The sequence below is a fragment of the Cyrtonyx montezumae genome, unplaced genomic scaffold (genome assembly GCF_038088225.1).
Source record: "Cyrtonyx montezumae isolate F1298 unplaced genomic scaffold, pur_monq_1.0 scaffold_15, whole genome shotgun sequence".
NCBI lineage: Eukaryota > Metazoa > Chordata > Aves > Galliformes > Odontophoridae > Cyrtonyx > Cyrtonyx montezumae.
In genome coordinates, this window is record NW_027071881.1 from 3,419,723 (window position 1) to 3,443,172 (window position 23,450).

The 23,450-nt window shown below is 40.4% G+C and overlaps 1 protein-coding gene across 1 annotated transcript in view; it reads right to left on the reverse strand.

Annotated features, from left to right (window-relative positions):
- Positions 1-23,450, reverse strand: part of SPNS2 (SPNS lysolipid transporter 2, sphingosine-1-phosphate) — a 118,259-nt gene that overhangs the window by 24,056 nt on the left and 70,753 nt on the right. Inside the window, exons 4-10 of the mRNA XM_065731752.1 lie at positions 21,818-21,969; positions 19,811-19,877; positions 16,935-17,077; positions 15,704-15,856; positions 13,931-14,120; positions 8,125-8,190; positions 1,667-1,765 (exon numbers count right to left, since the gene is read on the reverse strand). Coding sequence (XP_065587824.1) covers positions 1,667-1,765; positions 8,125-8,190; positions 13,931-14,120; positions 15,704-15,856; positions 16,935-17,077; positions 19,811-19,877; positions 21,818-21,969 — 870 coding nt within the window. The remainder of the gene's footprint in view (positions 1-1,666; positions 1,766-8,124; positions 8,191-13,930; positions 14,121-15,703; positions 15,857-16,934; positions 17,078-19,810; positions 19,878-21,817; positions 21,970-23,450) is intronic.

The following is a 23,450-nucleotide window of genomic DNA, read 5'->3' on the forward strand; positions in this document are numbered from 1 at the left end:
GCCCAAGGTAGCCATTAAATTGTGTTTAAGCATATTTCAGACAGGCATCCTTTAAGTAACTCACAACTTGCTTGCTCTCTGAATACCAGAAGGGCAGGACAGTTATTTCTACAACCAAAGTCCTTTCCTATCTGACACCAAAGAGCCTTAGGCAACTTTCAAGATTAATTGCAATCATTCCAGATCCTCACCACTCCTCATGGATGTGTCTCTTGTGCAACAAAAGAAAGGAAGGCACAGCAGTGAGCTGGGAGCCTTGCCTGCGTTGCAGACCCTGCCCCTCACCCACCACCAGTCCCCAAACGTGCAGGACTGCCCGCTTCATTTTCTCTCTTGACACTCTCCCGTGCTGCCTGCCTGCACAAAGCCATCTCTCCCAGTGATTCGTTTGCTCTTGTGACTTTCAAATAGTTTCTAAAATAAGATCTTTTCCCCTGGGCTTCCCAGAATATTGAAGTAAATAAAGACTAAGCCAAATTGTATTTACTTTTTCTCTTGAGATATTTCTCGTTCCTTTGATCCTTTCTGCCTTATATATATTTGTATGTTCGTGTAAGCTTCAGAGGGTTGCGGGGGGAACTATATTGTTTTTGAGAACTGGCATTCAAGTGTAAATATTATGTATATATAAAATACAAATAACTATGATTAGATACACTCAAAAGTGCCCAGGGGGTTAGCAGAGAAGAAATGGTGGTTAAAAAAATAAAGAAAGTTCCACAGCAGTGAGCAGCTGTGTCACAGCAGTACTGAACTGGAAGAGTTACATCTCCAGTGATGAAACTAAGATCCCAGTTACATTACTGGAAAACTGTAGCACCTTCAACATAACATAAGCAGTGCCACTTAAGACTTCACAAGGAAGTTGCTATATTTTATAAATGATGATATGTATTCTCTGCAACTCATTGCATTAAACACAACAGAAGAGTGCAAGGGAAAGGAATTACTCCAGTACATCTAGATTTCTTTTCCTTATTAGATTTCCCAAGCCCTATATTTTCAGCTAGGAATGTTCTTCAATTGCCAGCTTTTGGAGCAGGGTCTTTTGTTTCTATCTGCACTAGGGTAATGGTGGCATAAGACCACCTCCATAAGACTCAGTCAAACCAAGGCCAACAACAGCAGCAGTAACAGAAAATAATGCAACTAATTCAAAACAAAACATGCATACTAGAAAGGAATACTAAGAATCCCCTCAAACATATACATCCATCCTGCCATGGATTCTGCACCATCATTTATTATCATACAAAATAGATTTAAAATATCAGTGGGTCAGAACAGCTCCAGGTTGCTACCCATAAGCAGATGCTTGCCTTAAAAGACAGTTAAAACACAACTCTGTTCCAATCTGTGATCTGATTTCTAACAGACCTTTGTCAATGCCACAGAAGCAACCAATCTGCCTTTAAATGTGCTCTTTGAGTGCCCTAGGCTGAAGAGATTTGGAAGCTCACTGGCTCTGCACAAATGGTCCTCTCCAGTTTGAGCTTTAGTCCACAGATAAAGCAGATAAAGTTGCATTGCACTGTTCCACTTCCCATTCTGCTGATAAATACAGGCCTTCCTTCCCTAACACATTTAACCTGGCATGTTAAGACAGTTAGTAAAAAAACATAAACATGGATGCACAACACTGCCAAAACCCACTGCGAGCACTTACAAATCCAATCAGATAAGGACTGCCAGCATCTCCCAGAAGGTGCGAAGTGAAACTCTGCAAGGCCACTGCGGTTGCACGGCGTGTTGGGATGACCACATACTGCAAAGAAGAAGGAAACAGAAGAAAATACATAAGGAAATGCAACTAAAGAACCTGTTCAGCTCTCTTGAAGTGCTCAATTAACATCCAGGATAGAGCAAACAAACTCCAGGGGAGTTCTATTGCTTGGCTACTCCTCTTGGCTTTCTAGACATCCTGACAGCAGGTGTCCAGGAAAGGCAGCTCTGTCTGGTCTTACTCTTTGCTTTCAGCTGCACTAAATGAACTGATCTGCCTAACAACTCAGGCTCAAAGGATTTTGATACATCGCCCACAAGGCACTTTGCTATTGCTCCTCTGCCTGTATTTTCACTTGGCTGATGGGGAGGTGCCTGCAGCAAATAACCTGCTCAGCACCACCAGCCTTCCAACAAGGACTTTGCTGTAACCTTGGATACTGTGTTCATAATCAACATATCATTTTGTTTCCTATGAAAGGTCGTACATCCTCATCTCCCACTCCATCTCTGGCAGCATTTTTTTCCCCTCAAAAATATGGGATTACACTTTTGAAAGGTTGCAAAGACACACGAGGGAAATGGAGCCAGGATATTATAGTTTGGCCTCCAGTTTTCTAACAGGACATTACATCCTCAGCCAGTCACGCAATATCATTCTGATTACACAGGATCAGCAAAAAACATTAATTATTTCTCACTAAGGGATCAGAGCTTGCAGAAAACAGAGACCTAATCACAGAAGGGAATTAAAGATTAAAAACCAAAAACAAAAGAAAACAAAACAGAAAAACAAACACTAGTCCTGTGGAAGGATCCTTGTTCTATAACATAAATTCTGGAGCTAAAATAATTATCTCCTATATAAAACACATAAAAGAAGCTGGCAAAGAACAACTGCACCAGGTTCACATATCCTAGTTCAGAAATTGAGGCTGTCTTGATCTAAAAGCTGAAAGCAAGAAAGAATTCACAACGTTCCTAAATCCAAGCGAGCTTTGTTTCCATTTCTGAGTACTGAATCTTGTTCTGTCTTCTGTTTTCCTCTCTTTGGAGAGCTCTCTTCCCTAATTGAAAGGACTCTTGTTCAGCTGCTTGTTCACCGTGATCACTTTTCCACTTTCTCTTGATGGACTGCATCTAGCTTTTCTTCAGAAGTCCTGCTTTCCAAGGTTTTAGTTCATTCTTGCAATGTATTCCTGAAATCATTTATTAATTAAATTGGCATTGCAGGACTGGTATGTCCCTGGCTAGAGATATAGAGATGAATTTACGTTGGCTGTCTGAGTTAGGGAGAACTAATTGCTTGACAGTGATGTATCTCAGGGTACAGAATCTGAAGCACTGCTTCAGTGCTCATTACACCCTCCCAGAGAATGTGAGCTCTGCCTGCAGTAGAGAGAGCTCACCGTAACAAAAGGAAGGAAACAGCATTCAGAAAATTCACAGCAGAAGCGGATTCATGCCTCTTTATGATGACCACCTTCTTCCAAGCGCAGACCATTAGGAATGATGGGTAAAATTAGATTAAATGCTTCTCCTTAGGGTCTTACGCACGTGCTTTGACAATGACCTGCCAGTTCTTCTGTTACTGGTTTGACAAAGCTGTGCATGCATGCTGCTGGTGTGCTTTGACACCACACACCCATTGGGTATGCTGTTTAAATCCTGTGGTGCAACAGATGAGCAAATGATCAGATCCACAGCAGCCACCTGGCTACGGATGTTAGATACTGTCCTTTCTGCATCAAAGAGCTCAAAACAGCCTCAAAGGCTCACAGATATCCCCAGAGGAAAATAAGGGCTAGACTTCATTAGAGGCACAGAAACATACTGAAGGTCACACTGTGAAAGAGAAGGAGAGCCACACAACTCATTACTGCTCCCCAAACACCTACAGTAATGGGTGCAACCTGGATACATTAGACAAAAGAAGATAAAAATAGTGAATAACTGCTCTTCCCACCTGGGCCCATGCAGCACAGGTGCAGTGAAGAAGCATTCTGCAATCTGTTTGAGAAAAAGGTATTTAATAAAATGAAGTGACACTCCACCTCATTCAAGAGACTAGAGTTGTGTAGATCTTAGAAAGTGAGATTTAAACTTGCATTACAATATTTTTTGTACTATAAGCCTTACTGTAACAAAGCTGGAGAAGAAAGCCTGCTTGGCTCTATATTGTATCAATTTTCTTATCAAAATGACTAAGGAAATTACAAATGCATTCAAAACTTACCATTTTAAACAAGTGGCAGTGAATTCATGCCAAGTGGAGAAAGAAGTTTGAATGACAGCTGCATCATATGTGTGTATGTATATATTTATATACATAGACACACATACGTAATTATACACAATTCTGCACGTACATCTGTAGTATGTATAAATAATTTAGCAAGTAGCAGTACAAGTTGCAGCAAGTTTTCACGTTGCCTAGTTAAAGAAGTTAATTATGGCTGAAACCATCAATACAGTTTATCAAGTGCCAAAAGAAGTAGTAAATTTAGCCCAGAAATCAAATGCCAAAAAAAAAAAAAAAAAGGGAAAAAAAACCCAACCAAAAATACCCCACCCCATCATATAGCAAGCAAATGAACAAGAGATATTTCCTCATCCTCTAAAAAGATGTTGGATAGAAAATATGACTTAGACCAGCATCTCTAAAACACCAAAAAAGTACTCCACCCTATCCTTGCTTAAAGAGCATTTTATTCATATAGGGAGGAAGTAGTTGGTAGCAAACATAAGCTACTGTTCTAGGAAGAGAGGAGTAAATTACAGCTCTAAATGGGCATACTGATGCTAAAATAGACTTAAATTCAAGCCATTCACAGCCTGGTTTGAGCATCCCACAGAAACTGGAGGTGGGAGAGCCAAAGCAGACTTGGCGGATGTCTGTGGCTCATCTCTGACTCCAGGCTTGAGGCAAGCAGCACAGGGTGGGCAGGAAGGCTGACCCAGCAGTGCCAGCAAACCTCCCTTCCAGAAACAGAGGTTCAGAAAGGCCATGGTTTACTGTGGACATTCCTTTCCCATAGTGAAACCAATAGAAATAATTGGTCTGAAATAAGTGAAGCAGGAAAGACAGAAAGAGATCACTCTTTTGCCAGGAGAAAGTAATGTGCTAAAGAGGTAAAATTCTGATGTCCTGCTCAGAGCTGGGCTCCAGTATCCAGTGGGCTGCGTGCCTTCACTCATAAGCATTTCTCACCCTGTCCTAAGATGTAAATCACTGCACTCACACACTTACTGATGTATGAAGCACACTGAGAGAAACAATGAAAACTTCTGGAAATGCTGCTTCGTCAGATGTAAAAATACACTGTATTTCAAACCTTATACATTATTGTCTTTTTTATAAAGGGAAGGTAGGCAGAATAAAAGGCAAACTTTTCCAGGGTAGAAGCACAGCTGAGCACCTTCATCTGTTTCAAGACTAAAGGAAGATCTATAATACAGCACCACCTGAGCATGTGGCTGGGAGGAGATTTGGAGTGCTGTGCTCAGGAGAATAAGGCTAGTTTTATACAAAGCTGCATTTGGAACAATAATCAGCCTCTTAAAATCTCAGGTGGTGCAGTACATTCTGCAGTGCTGACAGTTGATCACACCTAGCTCTCAGCACTTTTTACTGCAGTCACTTAGAGAAACTGCATGCAGACAGCTATACTGCCAAGAACAGAAGAGCAATGGAAGCACGAAGCTATGAAGAGCCAACAGCTTGAAGATAATAAGCTAAGATCCTGGTTTTTGCCAAGGGAATCAAACTTGCAAAACCTCTGAAGATGCTTCCCAACTTGCCAGATAGGGTTCATAAGCAGTCATGAAATGTGCAAATCTTTGGAGAACTGTGACAAATCATCTACGATGAAGTTTTCAAAAGCCTCCCTTTTGGCATAAGCCTGCTGTCACTGAAATCAGCTGGAACTGAAAGCTTTTTATCCATGAAAATAGGATAATATTTTTGTACCAGATAAAAGTGTTGTTAGGCTTACACTAATAATGCTTTAAAATTCCTTACCAGCCTCAGGCAAGAAGAAATACCCATCTGATTAAACCAAATAAACAGTAATCAGTAGAAATTCATTTGCAGAACACTTAAAGTGCATCTCACTGAAATGTATCCACATATTTCTCCAGCTAGAGCTTCTGACAGAGCTTCTGTCTCTAGCTCTGGCTCTCACCTATTGTGTGACTAAACACGTTCTCAAATTCCTTGCATAATATAAATGTACTTCAGACCATCTGTTTCCAGGCTTGCACTGATCTAAGTGGATGTTTACATTTATTTCTATAGCACTTTTACCATTCTACTCATGCTGATAATGTATTAAGTTGGGCATTATATATGACACTCAGTTCACTTGTCTGAACAGGCAAGAGAATAGCTAGCTTATGAGTTGGCACCAGTTAAAAATCTGAATTTTAACACTGCTTTTAGCTTCTTACTATGTTTGTAGAATTGGAAATAAGAATATTTTTCCAATTATTTCCAATAATTTCCATAGTTGTTTGTTTTTGTTTGTTTGTGTGGGCTAGAGCAAAAGTACCTCTATAAAATGCAGCTGACCATTTGATGTTGCTCGTACAGAACAGACAGCAAACCCTATAACAGCTATTAATAAGGCACAGGGTACAGAAGTCACACTGAAATCAACATAGGAAAAGCTCAGTAATTAAAATGGAATAACAATAGCATCCTTAGCACATTTGATATAAAGAAGTGTTTGGGACGAAAATGTCTTTAGGAGTTAACAGATGAAGCTTCAGTTCTCTCTCAGCTTATTGCCTGAACTGCTCTTTTAGATGTGCTCCCTGGTCAGGCCCTTATCCATTTCAGCCAGCACTACAAAGGATATAAAAGCTCTGCTATTCAAGCCAGCCAGCTCGTTTAGATGAGGGAGATTTGGGAGCTCCTGTGAATATCATCACAGAAGACAGGGTGTGACAGGAAGATCTGGCAGGAGGCAGTGGTGAGCAACTACAAATATCGTAATACAGCTTCCTCAACACAGCTTTCTACAGACATGCACATTTGCCTAAATGTTAAGGTATCAATGAATGAATGGCAGCAACAGCCTTGAAATCTGCTCAAGCTGCAGAACTCATGTAGGCACAGAGCAAACAGCCTGTTGACAAGTTCTAGTATGCTAAAGCTAAATTGGTAGGAAGAACAAACCTGAGTAATTCAAAGCCATCCAACGCTACTGAAGTACACTGGTAACCTTTGCTTCTCTGTGCCTTACTCACACTTGAGAGATGTGGCATTAACCATACAGCCCTACCTCAGAAAATGTTCTCTGAACAAAGGAGCTGAAGACTGAAAGTTCATCCAGCAACACAAACATGGCAACTACAGAGCCACCTTGAAACATAAACACAACCTTGAACTTGAATCATAAAGCTTGAAGCACTGCTGATTCAGTGTATCAACACCAGTATCGTTCACATCTAGAAAAAATAAGCCAGACTGTTTTCTTGTTGATGTTTGCATAGGCAACAAACACAAGTCAAGGGATTTTTCTATTGATGCCAGACAGATTGTATTTCTAGCTTTGTCAACAACCTGCCAAAAGACCTTGGGCAAGTCCTGTAATGGTTCTGTGACCTAGTTTCTTTCTTTTTCATATAATAAGCAACAAGGAACTTCCCTCACAATAGGATTTCAAAGTACAACATATTTAAAAGGCTTTGTACATCCCTGATGGAAACATCAACAAATATGCAAGGTTCTCTAACAAACTTCCAGACCATTTCACATGAAGATCTAGTTGCTGAGATCAGCCTGCTGATCTGAAAGATTTTAAAAGCTCTACAGTGGAGTGAGAATGGAAAATAAACGATGTGAGGTGAAAAATCCCAGTTTCCTATAAGAAAAGGGGACATAGTCAAAAAACTCTATACTTTCTTTTCCTCTCCTCTCCCAGAGGTTTTCTATTGTGTATGAGTTGAATGGTAGGTTTGCTGGAATTGAGCCACAGAGCAAGGTAGCTGGCTGTCTTTGTGGTCAGAGGAGGGAGGGAGGGAAGGAAGGATTTCCTATTACAGAACAAAGCTGGATTATTGATAACAAAATTCACTAATGTGCTGACTGTTGGGAAAAGCTGGCTGAATTCTTTACATGCATGGTTTTGTGCAATTTCTTAAAATTTGGGGAAACCAGTCCAATCCACTAATGGTGTCCATTTACAGACAATGCCTCCCCTTGGTGCTCAGAACAAAGCAGAAAAAGAAATGCTTTATCTTTCTCTCTGTTTTTCAGCAAACAAACAAAACAAAACAAAATAGGATGAAACAGGGACTAGGCATTTGGAAGAAGTTTTAAACTTCAGGTTGTAATTCCAAGCTGACAAACTGCTCTGGCTCACAGAACAGAAGGACACTATTGCAAAGTACACTCACCATTAGAATGTCTGCTGTGATAGCCCAGTTTGAAAACAGAAGAGTTTCTCCGATAAAAATGCAAATCTGTTGTAAAAAAACACACAAAAAGGAGAAGATTTATTCACTTGACATTTAAGGGAAAAATAACCTGTCACAAACTTCCCTTTGTTGCTTATTTGTCTGAAACCTTCTCAAAGGATTCTTCTGTACACAGTACACTCCTGGTTACTGTTGTGGTTTATCCTGAGTATTAGAAATCTACAGATGTTTATCTGAGCCCTGAGAGGGTTGGCCTGTAACTTCATTAGTGTAAACTGTTTATGATCTACAGAACAGATAAATAAAAGGCTGACAGCTTTGGCAGCAGACAAACATGGCAAGCCAACCTTAAGAGACAGCCGTGGACTTCCATACTTTAATCATTCAAAATATTAGAAAAGACAAAAAATCCACAGCTGCTCAAAACAGTCATTTTCATCACTAGGAATCAATCTGCGTGTTAGTAGCAAACGAAATGAGATTCTTTGCTCACTGCATGCAGGATTCCCACCCTCCCACACTACAGAACTGTTGCCCTTTCTGAGGGGACCTTAACTCTAGCTGTTGTAATACCTATGCACGCTCAAGACAAGATTGGGACTTTGCAACATCAGTGTCCTCCAGTGAACTACAATTCTTGATGCTGTGGAAACGGTCAACAAACTCCACTGAAGGCCCTATGTAGGCAGTGAGATGAGAGCTTCCTTTTGAAGTGGTGTGGTATAAAACAATCACCACATACCCTGTCCACCTCCAGCACTCCTTCCTCACTCCCATCCTCAAACAGCCTTTTCTGTTGTGCTTGTACAGTGAAGCCAAGCAGGGATTGAGATCAAAAACAGATAGATGAATCAGAATCTTTTGCCACTGGGGAGGCAGAAGAAGAGGGGCTTTGAATAAATTAGTTCTGTCATGCAGTTCACTAAATGGTTCTGCAAACAGTTACAGAACTGGAAGTGATGATCAGGAGGAGAAACAAATTTAACCTGACCTCATCATTAAAATAAATGTTCCCCAAACTGAGTTCAATGGAACAAAGGTGACACGTCTTCAAGCAAAAAAGACTCCATCAGAAAGTTTTATCCCCATATTTGAATCGTGAATCCTTTGCTTTTATGCTGTAGGTTAACAATTTAACAAAGAAAAGTAAGTTCCACACACCAGATTTCCATCCTTTATGTATTTTGAAGAAGACATTGATGAAACACTATTTAATCAATCAGACTCACAAGAACCAGCTCCCTTGACCCTCTCCATGAAGAAAGCAATCTAAAGCCTTTACTACATCTCCAAAGGCTGTTTTTGCCCAGCTAACATATACAGGATTTGTTTTTTGTTTTTTGTTTTTTTGAGGGGGGAGGGCCATCTATAGAGACAACACTACACCTGGAATCTCTACTGGGAATTGGAGGTGAACAGCTATGGAGGTTTGAATTCAGGTTACTGAAGATTTGCCTTTTAATAACCTTATGTTCTGCTGAATACAGTACAACACATCAGTGAAACAAAATTAGCAAGAAATACCCAATGTGGCTCTGATGAAAGCCTTCAGATGTGTACCATTTTGTGGCTGTCCTGTGAGCTTTGCCAGGCTCTGCCACTCCCAGCCCCAGCTCCTGTTGCTTGCACAGCAGCAGTTTGGGCTGGGAAGAGACAGAAATGGTTCTGATGTGACTACAGCAATTGCTTTTCCCCCACACCACTTAAGATTACCTAAACCCCTTCATCCCTCATGTCATTCCCAGGAACAGTTTGCTTTTTATAGAATGACTTACGCACTGACTTACAGAAAGCTTCCCCTATTTGTTTCTAAAATTATTTTTGTTTCCCATACATCCCCACTTCCTATTCCCTCTTTCTGTGACTAGATCTGTTTCCTCTGTGATGGTGCTGGAGCCAGTCCTTACAGTCCAGCTGGTGAGCTAGGAAATCTTCTCTTTCCATTTTCCCACTAGCCACTGGTGTGCTCTGAACTTGGCTGTCACTGGAAATCACAGCTGCTGAGCTAAGAAAGACAGATCCCATGAATCGAGGTACTGACAGAAACTGAAGCTATATGCCATGTAGGAAGGGCATACCAGTTCCCTTAGGGAGCTCTCTTGGCCTGCATTGAAATCTGCCCTCTCACAGCTTTGCAGCCACTGTTGCTGGAATTCTATCTGGATTGACTGAGTTTGAGAAAGATATTATTTTGTTTCTGGCATTGATATGCCCTGCCTGTTAAAAAATATTGGGAACAAGCAACTGCTTCCCTTAAGATTATATAAGCTATATATACGCACACACATTCACACACTGTTACACACAAGAAGGAAAACTCCCTTCTGCAGGAATTCAGTGTATGTCTTATGAATCACTGAGAAGTTATAAATTTCAGAGCACTGGGCTAGCAAGTTATTGAATATATATTTCACCCAACATGTTTCCATGAAGCACATCTCATAGATTAAAGAAAAAGAGGAACAAAATGAAGATCAAAAAGTAGGAGAAAAAAAGCCAGCTGCTAATGAGGATCTGTAAAAATGTGTTCACCCACTGCAAAGAGGGATATGTGGCATTTCTGCTGGAGATGCTTTCTACAAATAGGACAGCCTGCAGAAGAGATCAGTAACTCCTGGAACTGTCATGGTTTTGACTCCTCATACGCTTTTAGAATTCTCTTCTAACATTGAGATTTCAGCCTAAGAGATCATCCTTTTCTGAGTTCAGCGCTGTTGCATCATCTCTCACCATCTCCATTTGGTGTCCCGTTGCTCATTGACGATGAACCAATATAAGTTAAGTCTCCCTGGAGTCTCTCTGTTTACGTGATCAGAGTTAGCAAATTCTGATTTCTAAAAATGGTAAGTAAAGTAGGTTTCAGAGCTGTTACACCAGCAGCAAGACTGAAATAGGTTAGAAACTCTCTCCATGGCTATTTGCAAAGTGTGCATCTGTCTCCATCTTCATAATCTGAATTTTTCCTTGAAATGGTGGGTAGGAATTCCTCATGTACCTTTGAATTTGAAGCAAGCCTAACTCCATCTCATCGTTGGTCAATATAGATGTGTCAGAAGAAGTAGAGTCACCAAGACCACATAAACATAAAGTTCCCCAGAGCTGATGCTGTAAAAGCTCTACAGCAAGGGCTTAGCTTGGCAGACATCTCTGAAAGATTGTGAAATGTCTATGTGGAATTGAAAAAGATACTGAAATTGAGGTACAAGAGAAACTTGGAACAATGTCAAAAGAAGGCAAAACGTCCCTCTCTAATCACTTGGAGATTTAAAACAGTGTAAAAAAGACTGCTGAAGTGTCTGAGTAGTGTGATATAGTGATGCCACACAGCTAATGGCTTTCCAGAGAGAGGTTTGAAAATCAGCATTTCAAAGAGTATATATTTCAGAAAGAGTGAGACCTAAAGATTTACAAATAGCCATTTTAAGAAGCTGGAATCTACACATAAATACACATGCTACAAGGAAAACAGTGTAAGAACTGATTGGACAATACAGCAAAGATTGTAAAAGATAGAAATCCAAGTGTCCGGGCAGCTAAACGATACAGAATGCTGTTTTATTCCACCTTTCCAACCACTCTACTACTGCTAATAGTTTACTGGACTAATACGAAAAAATTGGATGATTTAAGAAGCCTGTCTACCTGCTCCACGAAGGAGGAGTTTCTACAGAGCAGGAATAGAAGCTGCCCTGTGGGACCAAAGCCATCTGCAAGACAGGACTGCAGTGAAGAATGTGAGGCTATCACAGCATTTATCAAATCCAGGTTTTCCAAATCCAGAATCAGAGATCAAAGTCTCCTTCACTTTGGACAACTGTGACTTAAATTAGATAGTCTGAATAGTTTGAACTGTAGAGACATTGCTACACCATGCAACTGAGCAGTACAGGTCTCTGAGTGAAATTAAAGGTAATTAAACACTCTTGAAGCCTTTAAGACCGTAATAAGCACGACCAGGTAATACCTAGTGTTATGAGACATCGCTAGCTCCAAAACAGACCTTTCTCTACGTGAGGTGAGGAATGGAATGAAAAGGCAAAATAAAGTCAAATAGCAAGTCCACTGTCACATGCAGAATCTATAAAGAATTCAGATCTCGATTCCCCAACTGGTGCTTTAACTAGACTCTCTTAACTGCTTTACATGCATTACTTTTCCAGCAGCAGAGAAAGAATATTAAGGGCTTCAGAGAGGCAGTGTTACCTGCAACAAATGTATGCGTCAGCCTAACAGCATCAGCAAATAGGCTTATATTCTTTATAACCCCTCCACATGCAGATATAACTTCCTTTGCACATCACTGACTCTTTATTAGATTTACTGCTCATGCATCATAAAATAAATTGTTTCTAAGACTGTCTAAATAATACCATCTACATTTATATATTTACAGGATGCAGAATATTTCCACACAGAAATACGGAAGCTGAAAAGCTGCTGTCTAGAGATAAAAAAATAATAATAATAAATGAGACCAATAACCACCTTTCATTGCATGCTTTTTGAAAACAGTATTTTCAGCCAGAAATGTGAGGACTTTCTACATAAAGAGACTGAACACCACAAATGAACATGTCTGTCATCAGGTCTGACAAAGGAGGAAATCACAGGTCTGACTACAGAGAGGCAGAGGGGAGGGGCAGGCTCAGGGTTCTGACAGATCTCTTTTTTTGGAGACAGCTGAGAATGAAAGGAGAGCTGGCTAATGGTTTGCCAGCCAGTACCAGCCTCTTACAGGTTGTCTGTGATGGTCATTTTTCTGCTAATCATTGGATCAAAGGTTAGTTCCAAAACGTGTCATGAGCCAGAGGTCCAGAATCTCATTCTGACAACTACTAAACATCCAGAGCAAGCATTCTTGGCTCTGTCTTAATGTTTTTAAACTTCCACTCTTTCTTCTTGTGTTCTCTTTCATGGCAGCTACTGAAATACTTGGAAAATAAATAAGGTTATGCTAGTGCTAGAAATACAGAGAGGCAAGAAATTGCAGTAGGTGGTTTGTTTGAATATAAATGACTTCTCATTGCTTGGTGAAGTGTGCAGTGCTGTGTGGAAATGAGGGGCACACTCTCAGAAATTATCCCACTATTCAAACCATCTCGTGCTGTCCCTTCAAAAACTTACAAGGCTTCTCTCTACAACACTGCAAGAGAACCTAAGCTTGGATCTCTACTCTTTGTATAATTATCGTGAGTTTTGCCTTTTCCCTTCACAACATTTGTCTGAATTGTGCTCCTGAGCTGTGATCAGGAGTTTCAGGTGCTATGCAATACAGATAACAACATATTGAACTAACATGGTAATTACTGTTGGTCTGTAGCAAGCTATCTAGTTATGGAAATTAATGGTACTTACAGGTAGCCAAAACCTTGCCCACAGACAAGTCGTACAGTAATTATGATTTCATATCACTGCTGCTACATTACCCTTAATTGTAAGAGAAGCTGCCAATTTTCTCTACCAAGATATTAGGCAAAAACAACTGAAGTATGGATAGAGGTAGAGATAGAACAGCCCACAGTCACAGAGCAGTGGGTTTCCCTGCAGGAGTTAAATGCCCCGTTCTAAATTCTGATGACAGTGAGTGAAGATAAGCAGTGAAATTCCATTTTCCTCCCAAGCACATCCTAGATAGTGCCAATATGCCAAGGGGCAGAATGAAGAAGGTTATGTTTGGGAAAAACAAGATCAACTTCTCAATACTCTCACAGGGAACAATGCACACAACCTAAGGCTCGGTAGAGAGAATAAGAGTGAGACTGCATATGCAAAGGATTATACTCACATAGGCTCCCACAATGCTGCTCTTGGCAGCGACAAAGATCAGACAGATGAAGATGGCTGATCCGAGCATGCCAACAGCACAGACAAGAGGATCAGCTCGCTGGGTTTTTAACCGGCACCATTTGGTTGCCCCAGCCCCTGTGATTACACCCAGGAAACCAGTGAAGCATGTGATTGCTCCGAAGATCAAGCTATTAAACAAAGCAAAACAAAAAAGTCAGTTATAATTTTGCCCCCAAATGGGCATGATCTATGAACAAATTATTAGGGTGAACTGTCTGACGGAAATCTGGACAATATTTTTGCAAGTGTAAGATAAACCTCCTGAGTGCTTGCCATTTCAGCACCTTTCCCTAAATTTACAGGAAACAGCAGACAAAATTCAGCCTTGTGTAAGGGCATTCATCAACACGCAGAGGTGCAAAGGACTCATACTGCTGCTTTCTTTACAGTTCCCTATACAGTGCATTGTACTGCTAATTATGAACAAACAAAATGGAGCAATAACCGAACTCTGATCGAGTAAGGAAAGCATGGGCAGAGTAGGCACGAGGAAGCTTAAGGGAATGGAATCCTAATAAGAAACCAAGTGACAGTGACTTTCAACACACTTTAACTTCCTAACTTCTTTCATTCTACTTCAAAGAAGGCTGATTAGATTATTTTGCTGTTATAATACACACACAAAATGTGTTTATTTAAATCTAAGAGCAGTAGCTGTCAAGGATCCGCTGTATTGTATGTGCATGACTCAGATAACAGAGTCTGTGGCAACTACATTAAAGTAGCTCCAGGGTAGCTCAAAATATAGGTGTCATCAAGGAGTGGAAAACTTGTCTGTGTAAACTGCAGATGGGCAGTCTGACTGGAGCTGTATTTTCTGCTAACTGCATTTTTCAGAATACTGTAAGGCTGCCCACTAGGTGCTCTAGTCAGTGGTACTTCAAACCATCAAGCTGTTTTCTTGTGATGGGATTGTGTCAGCTAGAGCAAGGTTTTCCTAACATTATTTTTCCCTTGCCATCTTAAAAGAGCTGGCAAACAGCAATTTTTCATACATTTTATTCACCTGGATAAAGACTTTTTTAGGATTTTATGTTTTGTGCTACCATGGTAAGGCACAAAACAATGAATTACTTTTCACAGCTTATGCACTGTAAGCTATGTAATATAACTGGGACTGAAAAACACACCACTGGGTAACATCAAGCAATCCAGACCAAAGCATCCTAGATTTCTATATCACTCTTTAGCATAACTCAGCATATACAGTAGTATACAGAGCAATGAAACACAGTCCTCGCTCCCAGTGGAGTAAAACCCCTTCAGGGTCAGTTCCTGCAGCTTTTAGGAGAATAACCCAAGTCTTGAATTATAGCCACCACTCACTCTGGCTACCCCAACCTGCCAACTGATTCTGCTGCTATTACAGAAAACAGTGCGGGTCTTAAGAAACCTCATTCTCCCAGCTCTCCACCCACCATCTAAGCCAAAAACAGCTGTCTTTTCTACTTCTGTACTATAGTCTGGGAACTAAGATTGAGCTGAAGTCATCACTTCTACTTCAGTTCAACTTCATGACTTCATGCAACGAAGAAAAGAAGAGAAATAAAACTCAGTTTACAGACCCAGCATTTCCTATCATTGTTCCACGGATCTACAGGAAATTACAGACATTCTAGTAACTTGACTTCATGAGACTTGCCTATTTCCTCTGGTAAATAAGCCCCCACTCCCTCTCCTCCCTCTTTAAAGTAGTGTGTATGAATCTCACCTATCTTTGGTGCCACAGGGCTGCGAGCTGCAAGTCTCTGCTGTCTTCTGCACAACTTGTGCTCTGTGAAGGTAGAGAGGGATCCACATGCCAAGTGCCCCAGTGGCAAAGGAAACAGCTGAGGTGGCCAATGATGAGAACACATAGCTGCGGCTGTGGAGACACAAGGCAAAACCAAGACAAGGTTTAGAAGGAAAACTGAAAGAACAAAGGCACCAGGAGAGGAACCAGTGCCACCGTGACAAAACACAGCGTTCTCCTGCATTACCCACCTCCTCTTGCCAAGGGACAGAGTTAACACAAGGTATGAAGGAATGGTGAAAGAGGCAGGGAATTGATATGTCATGTTCTACTGATAATAATGTGCTTAACTCTTCACGGGTGCTCCAAAGAGACCACTTTTCATGGGATCCTTTCAGAAGAAGATCAGTGCTTAATCTCTAAGACATGATGTGTGAAATACAGGGCTATCACTTGATATCACTTGTCTACTTGAACTATAAGATCCATCACTCCCTCCTCATTCCTGTTATTTAAGATTACTACTTGGATAAATCACCAAAATAAGTAATAAAAGAAACCACAAGTTTCCCATCAGAATTCCAATGTTACTCTGAATTCACACATGGAAGTATGTGCACACTGACAGCAAGCATTTGGAAAGCATGTGCAGTTACTTAAATGCTCATAAGAGTGTTATCTTTTATGCAAACAAACAAGCACCCAACCACAGTGTATGCACATTTATTCAGTCACGTTTGGTTATGTAAATGTATATATTTAAACTTGCCATTTAGTAGAAGCTTTTGTGTATTTTCTCCTCTTATACTGTTCTGGCATTTAACTTACTTTTTTCACATGGCATAGCAGCTCTTTCAAGGAATAAAAAGGATCTAAACATTTGAACAATAGTGGCATGACAATTGCTACAGGAGCACAGCAACTTCTACACTTCAGAAGCCTTAATTGGACTGAAAGGTGAGACAAACAAAGTAGACTTTGAGATCTGAATCTGAGCAATGTTAGAGCAAAAGCTTGAATCCACCTTTGTCAGTACAGTCAATATCTAGTGAAAATATAACTGCAACTTTTCATTCCAGGCCAACTGACCAGATTTTTTTCAATTTCTAGCATGTTGCCACTTTCCAGGCTCACAGTGCTAGCAAGTACAGGCCATTGATGTTCAGATTAAGCAGTAGGGGCAAAGCACGCTTTAGCAGAGTGCTCTTACTTTCTAATCAGTGCCTTCATGTCTCTTAGCCATGAGGTCCGAGCCTTCAGCTGTCCCCCAAGTTGTTCAACATTTCCTCTTTTCGCAGCAGGTACAAATATCAAGATGAGTGTGCCTGTTATCATTCCTAAGAGTGGAGATACCTGCAAGAAAGAAACAGGGAATTAGCACAGGAAGCCTGCAGTGTTTGCTTTGACTAGTCAGTAAGAAAGAGATTACATTAGCTTCATTTCAGCACCCCAGTTCTTAACAGCTAGTCAGAATCTGTGAGCACACTGAGGCATCTGTTCCCTTCCTTCCTCCCTGTCATTCCCTGGACTCATGCTGCAAGCATGAAGCTCTGAGAATATTCTGATTAAGGAAGTCCATTTATTCGTGTTATTAATGTACCAAGATTCTGAATGATGTTTAACTCTTTGGGAACCTGCTCCCAACTAGGCTAAGAGACCAACTAATTTCTGGAAGAATGTAGAAGCCCTTTCAGGTCAATAAGGCCAAGTGAAAGACTTCTGGGCGTGGGAAGCATGTTGGCTGTGAAAATCCTTGCTTGACATGCATCCCTTACCATGTTCCTCCACCCTGCAATGGTTCTTATTTTCAGGCAACTTTCAGCAATTACCTCAGAAATCTAAGAATCTAAGAATACTAAGAATCATTGAAAAATCAAGCTGGAGGACAGGAAAATGACACATTCAAGGGTTGGGTTTTCTAGTTTCCAATCCTTTTTCTCAATCACTAGACAAAAATGCAAACATTTCAGTGTTTTACAATGAACATGATTCTTGTTTTGAAATTGAAAATTTTTTTGAAAAATAGACTCATGCACTTTCACAGAGCTGTCATCTCTGCTGTACATGTTATTTTCAAAATAAAATTCCTGTTCCAAAAAATATGCTTTCTATAATGACCTGAGAATGATCTTTACATATAGAGGAATATTATTCATCTAACAAAGACAAAACCAGAACTCTTGCAGGGAGGCTAATGGAAGACGAAAGTTATTTCAGAACTGGAAAGTCAAGATTTTTATCTGAAGGCTCACTGCTCTGACATGACAATATCCATCTATACTCAGTAATGCTTCAGTAAAACAGTGACATTGCTGCTCACTGATATACAGATTACTCCTGATCTCCCTCAGACCCGGAGGCCACAGGACAGCACAGAAGGAAGCACTGCTTTGAGGAATCTAGAACATCGTGCAGAGTATAATGACTGCCAAAGGGCAGTGGATGTTTTATGCTGAGGTCAGGATGCTTACTTGTGTTGTTTGACTAGAAGAACTACGCAATCCTACCCCAAGCAGCCATCATGGAAGTGTGCAGCTTCTCTTATAGACTCCCATGAGGTTGCACACTCAGGGAATCATGCATCCATGTGCCATTTATAGTGGAAATCGTGACCCCATAAGGGTACAACCTTGCACAGGCAGCCTGGATTTTTTAGGATAACTATGGAATCTTCAGTTGAAGAAAAAAGCCACTAATGATGATTTCTTTGCATAAATCAAACACTTCAGTTGTACTGACAGAAACACAAGAGTGGTCCAACAGTTCAGCTTCATTAATGCCTGCTGATCAGAATGAGCAGTTTTGGAGATTATCTTTCCTTGTGCTGAACTTTACTCAAAAGTTTATTTTACTTTTCAAGCATTTCTGCTATTGCATAAGGCAGGCACTCTCTTGGTCTGAAGCTTTAGGCTATTAAACCTAATTTTTTTCAGTCCATGTTCACAGCTGGAAACTACTCCTCACTCTCCTAGGTGCAGAGGAACTATCCACAGTGGCTTTCCTTACCCTTGAACAGGCAGTAGACAATGCCACAGAAAGTAACGTTTGCTTAAGGTGGGAACACATGTATTTCATCACCTGCTGTTATAAATGGTATTGGCCTGAGATTCATGAGATTCATCACCTTCATGAAGTGCCAGAGCCAGAGAATGCGACTCACTGAGGCACATGCCAGCCAAACTACCAAAGGTCAGAAAACAGTTTTGCTGGGCCACTTCCTGTCAGCTCTTTCAAGACATCTTTGTGTGCAGGATCTGTTTGTGTGTATGTGATAGGAGTGTATTATCTTTTCAACACATTTATCAAGGTCCCGAGAGGTTAAAATAGAAGGAAACTGAGTGTCTCAGGGCAGAAAAACAGGCGGAAACTGGAACAAAGTGTTTTTTCCTCAAAGCAGGAAGTCATTCTCAGAGTTTCTTGACAGCAATGAAAGACTGTGGAGTTGATTTAAGGCCAAAGCCCCATCTCTCCATGCCCATCAAGAAATTACGGTTGATTAATAATAGAGAGATTTGAAAATTCTTGCTCCCAGGCCAGGAGAAAAACAAGTACAATGAGCCAAAAACACACACCTTTCTCACCTGCTTAGAAAATACATCTACTATGCACTTCACATGCACAGATGTAATCTCCCACTCTTTACCATCTATATACAATAGCAATATAAATAATGAAAGGTTGAAGACTTGTGTGATAGAACTCTTCTCTCTCTAACACTGATCAATTGATACAACTGTTATTAAGATGTTATCAAAACTGATATGTAAGACTTAATAAGTCTTTCTATGAACTGGGACAAAGGTTCCCCAAGGCCAGGCTAGTTCTTATTGAAAGTTAATTCAGAGTGCTGGCAATCTATAATTTTACTGAGAAAAAAGAATAAAGGTTGTGTTTTTAAAAGCAAAAATAAAGGTTATTGCATTTTTTGGGAACATCTTGAATTTCAGTCTGTTTTGATCAATGAGGAGCTAAAAGATTTTGAAGAAAAAAAAATCCCAACTAGCACTTTTCTCTTGTGGCTGCTCCACATCATTAGTTTAAAAACAAATACCCACACAAGAATGTCATGCCAAGAGACTGGCTTACCCGCAACGCCCAGTGCCAGTCTCCAGCAACCTGCTTCACACTTGATCCAGTGATGTATCCCAACCCACTGCAAGAAACACAAAGAAAAGAGTTGGTCAGAGTTTCAAAAGAGTACCACAATCATGGTTGTTCTTAAACAAACATAAAAACAGTCATCATCAATTGTGTTTGGTAGTCTCTCTTCTGCTGCAGGAAGAGACAGAAGGAATATAACTCTTCTCAGCACTCTCACTCTAAAAAAGCTGAAATCTCATGGAAATTAGGACACTGATCTCAAGATCACAGCTGACCCCTCAAGAAGGGTCAAAAAGAATTTATTTCACAATTCAATTTGTACATCATGCCCTTCTGTGCACTAATATGAATACTTACAATTTTACAATCAGGCTTTCAGTGAAGAATTGCCCTTCAAGAACACACCATATTCCAACATTACAATTTTTCTTGTCATTTAGTAGTACTTGGTCCTAATTACCCATGAAGTAAGCTTTTTTAATACACTTAGGAGAAAATCCAGGAGGAATATGCAAGACAGTCTGATGGGACAAAATCAGATCAGTCTGAATATAAAGGAGCAAGAGAATCTTTAGCTCCATGCTAAGAATTATGCTGTGGTAACAGAAGGTGGCTCACAAGAGACTGGATAGAGGTGAACGAAGCCATGTTTCTCTAAAAGTCAATGGAAGAAAGATGGATATAATTCTTTCAAAATGACTGCATCTTTTGCTGTGACTGCCTTGGCTAAAAGTTTCTAGGACTCCTTCAAGGCAGATGTCAGCAATCGCATGCCTTTACCGAACAGTCTACGAAGTTCTGGAAGTTGCCATCTGTAATGTGTCCAAAACTGTGCTATTCACAGAAATAAAAATGAGGATCAGAGCAGAAATCAAACCTTTTACCAAAATCAAACCACAGATACAAGCCTCCATTGGATATTTGGAGCTTAACAGATGAATATTTGTCATTTCTTGCTAGCCATTGTTAACTGAATTCTCAGAGTACATATTTGGCATCCCTGGCATTTCCCTGCTTGGGAAAATATTCTTTTCATCAGTTAATGACTTGGCTATCTCTTTTTCCTCAAGAACAAAAGGATGTCTGTGAGTTCTATCACAAGAGTAATTGCTCTGACTTGTAAAACACATCACCTAAATAAATTTTTCCCTGAACTGATGGGATTAAACCACTGCCCAGGTCCTCCCTACTGGAAATTAACACGTGATGCCACTTTTGTGCAGGAAGCCGTTCACCTCTGGGAATTGAACTGCAAACTGTGTGAAAGCACTCTGTCTCCAACCTCACAATAGCGGGCCAGCCATTATTTAAAAAATAAATAAAAATCAGCTCATAACTGCTGTTTCAGGGGCAATGACACAGAAGTTGACTGCCCACTGCTATTGCAAATACCAAGACTGGCTTGGTCACACTTTACAAACTTAGATTGACTGAATTCAAGGCTGTGCAGAATTTGAGCTTAAATTAAAAAAATCTTTTTAGAACAAAGAACTCCAAGTAGCTTGTGTTAATGCAGCATACTGCTCCTGAAATCTCAGCTATTTAAATCGTCACGTAGAAGCAGGTATCCATTTGCTCACTTTCAAAAACATAGTCCAGTGCCTTACAAGGCCCAGATTTCACAGTAATCTGAAAGACACTGACTAACAGAGGCCTAGAACTCAGAAGCAACAATTCAGAACAAATATAATTTTATTCCAATTAATAGCTTAGTTTAATAACATTTCCAGGAAAGTCAGCTGAAATATTTTCTTTCCATTTCCACCTAATTGCTGTAAAATACAGTCCTTCCCACTAATTTCCAAAAGTCACACGTGAATAAGTAACAAGGATAGAGGAGGAATCAAATGCAACTAATTAGTCATGGCTGACAATATTTTCCAGTCTAATCTATTCCAACCAACGATGGAACTACTATCATCTCTGGCAACCGAAGACTTGTGTGAGCTAACTTCGAATCAAAAACATTAAAAAGAGCATCGTCTCACTTACCTGCCAAGGGGAATTGCAAAATAGAAAACAGACAGCATAAGGGTCCTGGTGTTTTTGGTGAAAAGGTCTCCTATGATGGTTGGAGCAATAGTTGAGTAACTTGCTTCACCAATGCCGACCAATCCCCGTGAGAGCACAAAAAGCCAGAAATACTGAAAAAAGGAAATAAAACACCTCAGAATGTCTCTTTTTATATTTCTGAATTCGGGATGGAGGGCAGTGAAGGTTGCCCAGTTATGGAGATCTAAGCCCATGTGGCTGAAAGCAACACTCTTGTACACATTTATTTTTTAAAACGTCCGTTTCTTTTCATTTGTCTCTTATTGAGGAGGAAGGGGACTATATTTTTTAGTGAAGATTTATAGGCAGGAAATAGAAGTAGCAATAATACATAGTGACCCCATCATATTCAATGTTCTAAGATATTCTAAGACAGGAAAACTCTCAGTTTGTTTCAGGATGTTAAGACTAAGTGCCAGCAACACTGCCACACTGCCCAGCCAGAGGAAGATTTGGGGAGGCAGCTGAGCATAACAAATCCTGCTTCTGGGCTCTGGGACAAGCACAACCACAGCCTGCCAACATGCCAAGGCACATGTTAAGACCGTTGAGATTCTGGAGGATCTTCAAAGCTGTGAAGGAGTTGAACCTCTGATACCCCAAACTCTTGATTTTTTCCTTGATTAGAAGCTACTGAACAAGGGAGGATGTCCAAAGGTGCTAAGCACCACTCTCTCCACTTTCCTTGTGAAAAGCAGAAATCCTCCCCTCGCAGCAGGAAGATGGACTAAGCCAGTTCTGAATGCTTCTGAGAAACCTCAGGTTACAATCCAAGCTGAGCTGCACACAGTTATGAAGAGATAAAACTTGAGCTTTCCTTGAGCCAGAACATCACTGTGCTCAGCATTCACTGCCTGCAGGTAAAAGATGCAGTGTCACACGAGGCAGCTGAGCGGGCTCCAAAAGCAATTAAGCTGACCAAAGAATTATATGTTCTTTCAGGTAAATGATAATCCAAGAGAACAAGGGGAGTGACTTTGTGTTCATTATAACACAGCCTTTTTAAAATGGACAAAAAGGAACTGCTCCTCTAATAGAATTTTCTTCGTGGCCTGTTACCTCGCTTCAGCCAACATTTCTGTGAAGTGCAAAGATCTGATTTTTAAGCTATCCTCTTCTGAGACACTCACAGTTTTCTGGGTGCTGCTGTTTGGAGGCATAGGGCACAATAGTTTGGTGCCCAAATACCCGATACATGAGCACAGTCAGAGTTCTTAGAGACCTAAGCAGCTTGAGCTACACTCAGTGCAATTGCAGGTGCAGAAATTACACAGCATTCCATTGCAGAAAACGATGTGCAGGCAAAGCCATTTCTACAAATGCAGCCACTAGAAATCCTAACTTTACTGTTATTATTCTATAGATCATTTGCAAGTAACAGTGGGGATGATAATACGTCCTTAAACATGGAAGTACTTTATAAATAATGAGCAATTACAGTGAGTTGCAGGAAAATGACTGATTTTATGCCTTGTGGCAAAGCGTAAGCCAGAACACAGGGCTTTCATTCACAGATATGCAAAATGGCATGCAAACATCAAGGCACACGCCTCAGCCATAGAGCACACAAACA